This window comes from Solea solea, chromosome 20 (assembly GCF_958295425.1).
Source record: "Solea solea chromosome 20, fSolSol10.1, whole genome shotgun sequence".
NCBI classification, from domain to species: domain Eukaryota; kingdom Metazoa; phylum Chordata; class Actinopteri; order Pleuronectiformes; family Soleidae; genus Solea; species Solea solea.
This window is the reverse complement of record NC_081153.1, coordinates 17,071,699-17,083,429: the sequence shown is the minus strand read 5'-3', so window position 1 is coordinate 17,083,429 and position 11,731 is coordinate 17,071,699. Positions and strand designations below refer to the sequence as shown.

The 11,731-nt window shown below is 39.4% G+C and overlaps 2 protein-coding genes across 2 annotated transcripts; both read left to right on the top strand.

Annotated features, from left to right (window-relative positions):
- Positions 1 to 1,965: 1,965 nt before the first annotated feature.
- Positions 1,966 to 3,940, top strand: rpz2 (rapunzel 2). Its single transcript, XM_058619768.1, has 2 exons — positions 1,966 to 2,054; positions 3,117 to 3,940. Exon 2 carries the CDS (start codon positions 3,170 to 3,172, stop codon positions 3,854 to 3,856), a length of 687 nt encoding a protein of 228 aa, XP_058475751.1. The 5' UTR covers positions 1,966 to 2,054; positions 3,117 to 3,169; the 3' UTR covers positions 3,857 to 3,940.
- An 835-nt stretch (positions 3,941 to 4,775) lies between these two features.
- Positions 4,776 to 11,113, top strand: krit1 (KRIT1 ankyrin repeat containing). The gene is made up of 17 exons (XM_058619767.1): positions 4,776 to 4,969; positions 5,623 to 5,798; positions 5,896 to 6,052; positions 6,130 to 6,222; positions 6,301 to 6,430; positions 6,521 to 6,764; positions 7,254 to 7,369; positions 7,517 to 7,660; positions 7,748 to 7,904; positions 8,297 to 8,404; positions 8,530 to 8,686; positions 8,785 to 8,936; positions 9,028 to 9,194; positions 9,739 to 9,826; positions 9,932 to 10,138; positions 10,598 to 10,714; positions 10,800 to 11,113. Exons 2-17 carry the CDS (start codon positions 5,697 to 5,699, stop codon positions 10,887 to 10,889), a joined length of 2,229 nt encoding a protein of 742 aa, XP_058475750.1. The 5' UTR covers positions 4,776 to 4,969; positions 5,623 to 5,696; the 3' UTR covers positions 10,890 to 11,113.
- Positions 11,114 to 11,731: the final 618 nt, after the last annotated feature.

Below are 11,731 nucleotides of genomic sequence, written 5' to 3'. Positions count from 1 at the left end.
TCACACATTTGTGACTATACTACATTTATATCAACTAAAAACCAGAAACATCCAACAATGAGAATATGAAGTGTCTCAAAGACGTTGAGAGTGTTCCAGTTAGTCCTGACATTCATATTTAATTGGTTTGGTCATGAACACGCTCACACTCGTTTACAAAACTCAATGAATCAAACAAAATCTGAGGTTCTTTTTTTAAAATGTATTCTGTGCAGCTCCTTAAATCTGTCTTTGTGTATGCTAAATGCTCTATAAGTTAAACTGCCTTACCTCTTGTGAGAACAGCTTTCATCTGTGATCCACAGGTCAACAAAGGTGGAAAGAGTACAGAAATATTCTAAAATTAGCACTACTTTGATAACATTTTACTTTACTTTACAAGTAAAAGAACTGGTCTAAAAATGTACTCAAGTTAAAGTAAAAAAGTACCTTGTTTAAAGTTACCTTTTTAACAAGGTTGGGGTTCTTTCTTGTGTCATGCAAAAAGGATAAGGGCACACACAAATCTCACATTTATTGTTTTTAATTAAAGGCAAACCTTTACAAATTAAAGTGCTGTCAAATTAAAATATGTAAACACATAATGTATCATTCAAATGGGTCAAAGGTCACAACATCTGCATGTCAAACACCTCACGTTCTGAATCAGAATAAATGCAGGAGAGGAACACATCTCAGAATTCTACACTGTGTGTTGTTGCAAATTGCAAATTTGAATTAAATTAACATTCTTGAATCCAGTCTTGAATAAGCATGACACAGATTAATTCACCTTGTGTCAGTTTGAGACACAAGCCAAAGGCCCCGAGAGAGAGAGAGAGAGAGAGAGAGAGAGAGAGAGAGAGAGGGAGAGAGAGAGAGAGAGGTATAGTACATGGAAAAAGCTGCAGATGTTTTCCCATTTTGTCTCAAATAACTTGGAAATCAAACATTACACAACAGGCTTTTCCTTGTCCCGATAATCAATATTTAATTAGTTGCAAATAGGTACAAACACACAATAAAAAAAGGCACAAGTTGAGAGCATGCATTACTGTTTGCCACAGTGTTACTCTTAAAATGACCACTAGATGATGCTGAAGTCTTTGTACACACACACAGTACATGTACTTTGAAAATACTTAAACAGATGCATTAAATATTGTGTATGTGAATTTAAATTAAATCATATTTAACATGTTGTTCTAGGTGGCCTATAAATCAGCTTACCTTGTGTTGCCATGGTAATTCAGGAGTGGAGCAAGTGAGCGGAGGACATCTAGAAGAGGTTGGAGGAGAGGATTCCAGACCAAAATAAGAAATAAAGGCAAATTACATTTTTATTCCTATATTTTAGCAGTAGGGGCGAGAATCACAGTCATGATTTGATATGATACACGATATATGGTCCATGATACCAATAATATCATAATTTGTTATTTCAAATATTGATATATGCCCTGACGTATCGATTATCATATTGCGATTATCATATAGGACGACGATATATCACCATTTTTGATATGAAATTCAGTTAATCTCTTTTTCAAAACCATGGAATATTATGAAAACCATTGCTGGTTATAAAATGAGCAGTAAAATGAATATGCATCCAAATCAAATCTATGTCCTTTGTTTATAAAACTACAATAAGTTCTTTATTAAAGCTGGCAGTCTTTGTTTATTTAGAGTCTGTTTGAAAAATGCATGCAATGCACATTATCTTCAGTGTATCTCAGTGATACTGAAAGGGAATTTATTTCTAACACATATTTTCCACTGGTGTTTTCTGATCATGTCTGTAATAAACAGTCACAGCTCGTGGTTTAGAAGGTGTGGGGACCCACAGTAATAACACAATGAAAAGGTGTCCTGCAGGGTTCCAGGCATGTGGTTGGGGCTGCAGTGCATCCCATCATCCAATCAGCACAGGGCCTACATGAGTCACTTCCTCGTGTTCACTCCCTTATTTGGCTGGAAGGGGTTGTCCTTCCTTTGACTGTAGGGAGGAAAATGGTGGAAGAGAAAGCAAAACGGCTGTTGTAGTCAGAGGAACACCAACACTTTTATCTCCGGTGAGTAAACCTCTGCTGCCTCTGTGCTTTGAAATCTCTTCACTGTTTGATGTTGGCTAATGGCTGAGTTAATTGGAAATGACAACATGAGAGTAGGTGAATGACTGTGACTGTTGTTTGTGTGCGGATCGATAAATCAGGAAATGAAAGAAGGAAGCTTGAAAACAGCTGCCCACCCTGAGGTGAATTTGAAAGTGGTAAATATCTAATTGAGGCCGTTGACGTGGTAAAGATGATGGATTAAAGGTCACAGCCTGCATCCGTTTGCTTATTTCCAGTCTTTCTTGTGTTACTAGGAACGACAAAGACACACCCACTGTTGTTTCTGAGTTATTTTTCCAGCAGGACAACATTGAGAAGGATGATTAATACCAAAGTTATGAGACATACTTATTACAGTCGGTTTGGAGTCTGTGGTCTTCTGTTATATACCGCTTAAGCTTTTTGTTATGAACTATGTGTCGTAAAAAGGATTTCACACAATACTTAAATTCACTCTAAATAAATAAAAAAAATGTGTTAGTTGTGGTGGAACATTGAATAGTAAAGAATGAAAGAAATTAATAGACAATTATAAAGTAAAAATGCAAAGATGCTAATTCTGGTTTTCTTTCTTATTGACATCAAAATATTTTAAACTATCTAAGTCAAACAAAATAAGCTATGTTTTATTATGTTCATTCATGGTGTGGTAAGTGTTTTGACAAACTGTATGATTAAGTAGTTTCTGTAAAAAAAAACAATGGCTGATTTTATTATCAGTAAGAACACAATTTTTTCTGTAAGTTATGTTTCATCTTCTGCTAAAATGTTCATGCTGTGTGAAACACAAGCCCCTCATTGTGGGAAACCTTTTGCTTGTAACATTTGAGTGTAAGATGACACCTTTCACAATATGGCACACACGCAGCAGCTGGTGACATGTGGGATGCATGAACCTAAACTAATACAAGTTTGAGTTCAAGCTCCAATTCTAGAAAGGTTGTGGTCAGTACCTGATGTACTATGGGTGTATATGGTGTGTACGTCTCACAGAACTTTTTTTTTTTTTAATCTCTACAGCTTCCAGACTCACTTTGTGTAGACCGTAAAGTGGCAGAAGAAAAGCAACGGTGATGGCTGATGCAGCAAAAATCAAGAAAACTGCAGCCAAGGTGCTGTGCTGTGTGGAGAAGGTATCAGGTTTTGCGTCCTCTTTCGACCCCATCTTTGGCATTGTCTCCTCCCTGGTCGGTTTGGCTCGCAAGGGCCTGGTTGAAGAGGAGGGCCACCCTCTGGACAAGGACTTCCAGGCGATCCATTCAAAGCTAGAGAGCATTTCAAAGAATAACCTCCAATGCTTGAGGAAGATCCGCATCGATGAGGTGAACGAAACCTACGGCATGTATGAGGAGTACATCAAGCACCAGTACACGGCCTTCAACAACATGGTGGCGCAGGTGAAGAAAGATCCCGCCAACACTCAGCGCTACATGGAGATCTTTGAGAAGATATATGAGAAAGACAAGAGCGACATGAGTCTGGATATATACTACCGTGGAGTGATGGGTACAAACTTGCTGTTTGGAAGACCTCTGCTCAAGGTGTACCTGGACAACTGCGAGGGCGACCTCAAGATCATGGAGCACCGATGTTCACACATTGCCCACCTGTTCCACATGGGACTCATCGCACTCATGGCCTACTATGCCGTTACAGAGGACGATGAAGATGAGGTGCGGGACAAGTGGACTAAGAGGGTGGCGGACATCCAGCAGAAGATGCAGGATGTGCTCAGTCAGTGCAAAGACAAGTCTACCTGAACATGGACCACACTAAACGAAGACCAATTATGTTATAAATATATAAATATATACAGTATATATATATATATATATATATATATATATATAAATATATACAGTATATATATATATATATATATATATATAAAACCAAAACCTTGTTTGCATTTGAGCATTTAAGTTGCACCTGAATTTCATATTGATGCAATTCAATAATCGTACCAACATTGTGTGTTATTTTTTTGTTCCAAAGAGACCACTGTATGTTTCAGCTGTTTGTATGCCAATAAATGCTGACGTTTTATACAATAGCTCCAATAAAATATATAAATTATTAGTTGATCACGCTGTGTGTTTTTTTGAAAGCCTTTAACCACACCAAAAAGTATTCATGCCTAAAAAAAGTTTCTCTACCTAGCCATATATATTTGTGTGTATATGTATATATAGTATATATACTCGTCCTTTGTCAAACAGTTTTCCATAGATGACTAACAAGACGTCACCTTGTCCTGGTTACCCTTGTAATTTCATTGCAATAAAGTTTACTATTTTCTATTTTAAATGATGATGATTTTCAAGGAAAACATCATCAGCAGACAAGCACAATATTTCAGCATCTGTAGTTAAACAGGTTAAACTGTCAATATTGTAATCACCTGTTGACACCTTTTTATTGTCTTTGGAGATGGGTGTTGTCCAATATGACTAAAAGCAAAAGGAATGTGAAAGGATTCTTTAAAAAAGATATGAATTCTAATTCATTTCTGCATAAGTACCAGGATGGTTTTTTTTGTTATATAACCTTATTAGGTTTAATTTAGACAGGTATTAAAACCTGCACTGGGGCAGTACAGTACTGTTTTGGCAGAAGTCCACCTCACCACCAGAGGCCGCTGTTTTACGCCCTGCGCTGCCACACAGAAACGTAACGTGATTCCTCTGTTTGTCTGTGCAGCCCTGCCCCAAACTAAAGGCCCACAGTCGCTTCATCACACTCAGATCTGCGCTACAAGTTTTACCCGGATCAGAGTCCAAGTCCAGGAGTGTTTATTTTAACATGTTAAACTCTCTGTGAGGACTACGAGAGCCTTCGCTGGCTCCGTTTAACGACGCGTCGCATCGCTTTCGGTAAGTTTGAGCCGCTCATCGAGCGGAAAGACGGTGATGGTGAGAGTTAGCAGGCAGCATCCCGGCTACAGCTGCCGATTCACGGCTAAAACCTGATCCTGGGTGGTGTAGACAAGAAAATATATCGACGCTGGATAATAAGGTGTTTGATATGAACACACAGTCTTATTATATTTAGTGTAATAATAACACCGGTTTTACGTCAACAGAGTTTGGTTTCCGGGGCGTGATCTTAGTCCAAACTCAACAAGTTGCTTTTTGAACTGATGACTGCGACACTTTACTTTTGTTCAAGCTTTTTAAATGTCATATAAACTATTGTTGTCGTTTTATTTTTTTATTTTTTTACTTATTTTGTATTAAATTGTAAGTATTATCAACACTTAAATGTTAACCTGAGCAGGTTAAATCAGATGTGTATGTAAAAAATGTCCACAATAAAGTGTAAACGTTGCTATACGTTTATTATGCACAAGACAATCCTATAACTATAGTAGTAAAACTTGGACTTGAAATAATTTGCCACTAACTGTAAAGTCATTAATGACATTTTAAAAGTAGAAAATGTGAAACTTTTGCATTGTTAAGCCTCTCATTCTGTTACTGACTGAAAAGTGTCCTGATTATGTTCTCCACCATCAATCCTCTGACAGGAATGCCTCTGCACAGCATCTGGCCTTCAAGTAGGATGTTTAGTCAGGACTGAGGAAAGATTGGCACTGGCAGGATGGGCAACGAGGACTACCTTGAGGACGTGTTTGTTGCCGTCATTCGGCCAAAGAGTCAAGTCAGCCTGAGCTCGAAGGAGTATAGAGCCAAAGCCTATGAGGTAAGTGTGCTGTGCCTGGCAGTTGAACACCTGCTATCCTAAATGTCTCTTCCAAAACAACTGAAAATTCTGTCAATTCCCTTCGACTTTTGTGAAGATTCTGTTGATTGAAGTGCCTTTGGAAGGGAAGGAGAAGAAAAGAAAGAAAGTCCTCCTGGCGACAAAGATCCAAGCAGGAGGAGATAAATCGAAATCCATATTGGATTATGTTGACGACAAAATCAAACCGATATCCAATAATCAAGGCTTCATAGGTGAGTCTGATTCTTGAAGTGTACATTGCAGGCATTGCAGGCATTACCCCTGTTCTTAAAATAGTTTGGGTTTGCAGGAAAGCGTGTGGTGCACATGAAGAAATTTCCTCTGGATGGAGACAATGAAGGGAAAGAGGCTTCACTTTTTGTCGTGCCAGTCAGTGTTAAAGGTGAGCAAGTAAAACAAATAGTGTCTTGTATGAGTTAACAATTTAAACTCCATGCACAATTTAATTATGTCTAAACAGACAACAGCAAGCCTGTCTACAGTGCTGGGAGCCCCAGCTTCTACTGTTTCCAGGACATCATGCGTGTGTGCAGTGAGACCAGCGCTCACTTCTGCTCCATCACCTCCAAGATGCTCCTGGCCTTAGACAAGTGAGGATGTGTTTGAAAAGATGCTCTAATTTTTGGAAGTAAACACCACTGTGGAATTAAGCTGATATGTTTCTTCTTTGTCTTCCACAGATGGTTAGCTGAGCAACACACCATACCTCACGCCATCCCTGCTTTGTTCAGGCCGGCACCTGTGGAGCGGGTGAAGACCAACGTCAGCAACCCGGCCTACAGCAGCGAGGGCAAACTAAGTGACGAGGGTCTGCACATGGGCTACACTGCCCTGGAGATCAAGAGCAAGATGATGTCACTGGAGAAGGCAGACATGTGCATCCTCAACCCACTTTACGGCTCTGATCTGCAGTACACCAACCGGGTGAGAGGCCTAGTTCTGCAGTGAGGTGGTGTTTAGAAAGGGTTTCTGTATCAAGACAATCAGTGGATTTCTTTTGGACCAAGAGACTCTTAAGATCCATAGAGATCTGTATTTCTATTCAAGGTTACAAACATCATCAGCTTTGCCCATCTTTGCAACAAATTCTGGGGCAAATCCCCTTTGAATTATGAATTGCGAGGAATACATATTTGGTACTACTGGTTAGCTAGTGTGTTGTCTTTCTATGTTATTGTGTGTATTTGTCACTCATGGCCATTAAGTGCACATACATATGCACACAACTGCATGAGACGACACAAGATTTCCTACTATCCCACGCTGCTTCCCGATGCCGTCATCATCAGCAGAGATTACATACTATGCATTTATAACCTGGGACGAGTGAATATCACAAAGAAATCAAATAACAAAATCAAATGTTTTGTTTTTCTTGATTATATAAACTCTACTGTATTCTTTTATATATAGGTGGACAAAGTTATTATCAACCCATACTTTGGGCTGGGAGCCCCTGACTACTCTAAGATCCAGATTCCTAAGAGGGAAAAGTGGCAACATGGTCCCAACTGTGTGACAGAAGACAAGTGAGATGTTCTTGACAACATTACCATCATCACTGTCATCTGCTTCTTGTCCATTTTATGTCTTAGTATTTCTTTTTTGTTTTTCTGAAATCTGGATCGGCAAAATGTAAAAATTATACTCAACAGACACCCTCCCTGTCTCTGCAGAGAACGCCAGTGGGTGGATGACTTCCCTCTGCATCGCAGTGCCTGTGAAGGAGACACAGAGCTGCTCTCTAAGCTTCTGGACAGCGCGTTCTCCGTCAAGCAGCTGGACAGTGACCACTGGGCTCCCATTCACTATGCCTGCTGGTGAGTCAGACTCACTGCCTGAGAGAGACTGCACTGCAATATCTGTACGTTTCTTTTGTTGAGCTGTATTTGTTTGCTTCCATTCAGGCACGGTAAAGTCGAGGCAACCAAGCTGCTGCTGGAGAAAGGCAACTGTAATCCGAACCTGCTTAACGGCCAGCTCAGCTCCCCTCTGCACTTCGCTGCAAGAGGAGGCCACGCAGAGATAGTGCAACTCCTGCTACAGCACTCTGAGATCGACAGGGTATGAAACGTGACGCTGGTGTCTTAACACTTGATTCCTCTTCTTTTTTCCCTCCAAAGCTGCAGTTATCAAATGTCCCAATTAATATTTCAACAGCTATATACACTGCTGTCCATCAGGAATCATGTGTTTCTTATAACCAAATATTACATGTAGAAACTGGTTAACAGACCAATACAAGCTAAAATGGTTTACCCCAGACACTGAAGTTATTTGATTAAATGGCTTATTTGCAAGAATATATATATATATGTGGATGATAATATGACTATTCTAGAAACTGCGTCACATTGGACTGCGACTACCTCGGTACTGGATGTGTACGGTTCACCACTGTAAATGTCACAGTAAAGCTACAGTGGCAGATGAGTAACAGTTATTACCACCAACAGCACATAGAAGACCAGCAGAAGAGAACGCCTCTACAGGTCTGTGAGGAGAACAAACAAAACGAATGGGAGGAGACTGTGAAGCTGCTGCAGCAAGCCAGCAGTAAACCTGTGAGTTTGATATTAGATTCTGTTTGTATTCAATGTCTTTTGACTTCTGTCTTTTTAAACTGACACAGGACTAAGCTGTTTCACTTGCTTTTTTAATGATATAAATGCATATGAATGTTCCACAGTATGAGAAGGTGCGCATCTATCGCATGGACGGCTCGTATCGCTCTGTGGAGCTAAAACATGGCAACAACACGACGGTACAGCAGATCATGGAAGGCATGCGTCTGTCTCAGGACACCCAGCAATACTTTACCATCTGGATCTGCTCAGAGAACCTCCGTAAGCCCTTACACTCTCCCTGTGGCTATGAGACCAACAACAACCAAACACTAGAGGATAAAGAACTGGGGTGTGTGTGTGTTTGTGTTGTGTTTCAGACCTGCAGCTGAAGCCGTACCATAAGCCCCTGCAGCATCTCCGGATCTGGACTGAAATTGTGACAGACCTGACGGTGCTGGATCCTCAAAGGGAAACACCACAGCTGTTCCTCCGCAGAGATGTACGACTGCCTCTTGAAATTGAGAAAAAGGTAGCTCACATTTTACAACAGGCTGCTAATTTGAGTATGTCATGTATATGCTACATAAAATGTCCTTACTCTGTGACATGTTTTGTTGCAGGTGGAGGATCCGCTGGCCATCCTCATCCTCTTCGATGAAGCACGTCATTGCCTCCTGAAGGGCTTTTTTCCTGCTCCTGACACCAAGCTGATCACTCTGGCCAGCCTCCTCCTGCAGATCATCTATGGCAACTATGAAAGCAAAAAGCACAAGCAAGGCTTCCTCAAGTAAAAACTGTTTTCAGATTATATTTATGTTCGAATACAGACAGCATTGGCTGCTTTTATGATAAAAAATAAACCTTTTTTTTTTGGTCTGTGTGGGCAACATAAAGGTCACAAGTATTTACGAGACAATAATTGGGTTTAAATGTCCAGTTTGTAGCATTTAGGAGGTTTTTATGGGAGAAATTAAATATACTATCCACAGTTAGTATTTAACTGCTTTAAAATCAAAATAATTTGTTTTTTGTTTGTCATAGACTTGGACTAAGACTTTTATATGTACTTCAGGCAAGGGCCTTGCTTCATGACAGCCACCATCTTGCACTGCCATATCTGTACAGCAGCATGAATGGACAAATGTGGTTGTAAAAGAGAGGGTAGAAGGGGAGGAGTCCTCGGTTTGTTACAGACTACAATCTTACCATTAGATGTCACTCATTCTTACACATTGAACCTTTAAATCATGTGCAGTGCAGAATTGGTTTGAATTCAGCTTGATTGTCTTACAGTACAAATCAAAAATCTCTATTTCTCTTTTGTCCTACAGTGAGGAGAACCTGAAATCTATTGTGCCAATATTAAAGGTGAAAAGCAAAGCGTACCACTGGACCAACAGGATTCTTCATGAATACAAAGTATGCTCAATTTTTTTCAGCGTAAATATTCCTTTAATGCTCTTCTGAGTTGAATTATGGCCCCTTAATCTACGTCCGCCCCCCCCCCCCCTCCTGCTCTGACAGGCCCTGAGCACCAGTGAAGGGGTGAGTAAAGAAATGCACCACCTGCAGCGACTCTTCCTGCAGAACTGCTGGGACATCCCCACCTATGGAGCAGCTTTCTTCACAGGACAGGTCTACACCAAGGCCAGCGCCAGCAATCACAAAGTTATCCGTGTCTACGTCGGGGTCAACACAAAGGGGCTGCACCTCATGAATATGGAGACCAAGGTAACATGCAACAGAGCTCTGTATCAAATCCTCTTATGTGACCTGATTTCAACTTAAGTGCTTAGAGATTCATGTAGTTTTGTCAGATACTGTATAGACAGACCTACGATATTGTCTGATTTTGTCTACTTTTGTGAGATTAATGCACTTCTCACTTGATTTATAATAAGGAGTTAATTATCTCGCTTACATGTTTCAGGTCTTTTTCAGTGGAACTTTATGTCACTTTTGAAAATAGAGAAGAGACTAATAGCATATTAGTGGACACCAGTGTAGGAGCCTGCAAATTTTTTTTTCAGAAAATGACAGTCCATTTTTCTATACGGTCTTTGGTCTGTAGGAGGCTTTAAAGTGTATTTTCTGTTAAACTATTCGTCTAAGCTTGGAAAAGGCTTTGTGTATTCATTATTCATTGAACAATAGGTACAAGAAAATGTAACAATTAGTTAAATCCCCTAGGTCCTTCTCATCAGTTTGGAGTATGGCACATTCATGTGGCAGCTTGGACAAGCTGACCTATACTTCCAGATACACAGTGGTGACAACAAAATGAACTTCATTGTGCACACAAAACAGGTAAGAACTCATGAATGCAGTGATGCTAAAGTTTGAAATGCTGAATGAAAATGTTGTGACATTGTTGTTTTTTGTTTCGTCACAGGCTGGCCTTATTGTGAAGCTTTTAATGAAGCTGAGTGGACAGATCACTCCAAATGATAAAGCTGTAACAGACAAATATGCCTACGGTTGAAAACTATCGACACACCCACAGCTGCCAAAGAGCCCAGTCCACATTCTTCTGACCAGTTTCCAACGACAGCAATAAGTTCACTCACTCCACCTTCATGTGCCCCATTTTGATTATGTTTCATCAATATCTTTCACAAATTCACATTGTGCAGGTCATATATTTTCATGCATTGTAAATATGTTCATTATTTAATTTTGTTTTAATAAACTGATTGTATGGATGCACTTGAATTATTTATTTCTGTTACTTTTGAATCATTCTATTTTAAACCATATAAAACAACTACTTGACATCAGTTGAATGGACAAAGAGAAAGATTATTGTTGGGACAAATAGATTCACACTGAAGAAGATAACTGACTGGCATCATCCACACAGGATATGTTTTTTAATCTATTAATCTTAGCAAACACTGAGGATGAAATAACAGTAGAGTACAGCTGAGTACTAACCCTTACCCTAACTGTATGGCATACATTTGAACTGTGGATCTATTTTCATACTTTCTCATACTAGTTTCAAATAACTAAAAGTGTATTTTGCATATAAAATATTTATTTTGTGTATAATTTATGAAGTGATTAGTGTTGTACCTTATTATTGCAATTGCAATCAATGTCAACTTCTAACATGTTAAGTAGCCACTAACACAATATAAGCTGCACGTAGCTAATATTGTGTATCTTGGTGCATTCCAGTATCAGTGTAAACACTTTAAAAACACAAATGTTACTGAGATTTAAGAGCAGGAAAATAAGTTAATATCAGGTGGGAAAACTATGTCAAACCAAGTGTTAGCATGTTGTACAAAAAAAGAAAAAAAAATATCCTTACAAATCGAT

Excerpts from the sequence above, each read along its gene's own strand:
- krit1 (XM_058619767.1), top strand. The coding sequence starts at position 5,697 with ATGGGCAACGAGGACTACCTTGAGGACGTGTTTGTTGCCGTCATTCGG. Across the intron at positions 7,905-8,296 it reads AGCACTCTGAGATCGACAGG|CACATAGAAGACCAGCAGAA; the intron begins GTATGAAACGTG and ends TACCACCAACAG. Across the intron at positions 8,937-9,027 it reads CTCTTGAAATTGAGAAAAAG|GTGGAGGATCCGCTGGCCAT; the intron begins GTAGCTCACATT and ends GTTTTGTTGCAG.
- rpz2 (XM_058619768.1), top strand. The coding sequence starts at position 3,170 with ATGGCTGATGCAGCAAAAATCAAGAAAACTGCAGCCAAGGTGCTGTGC.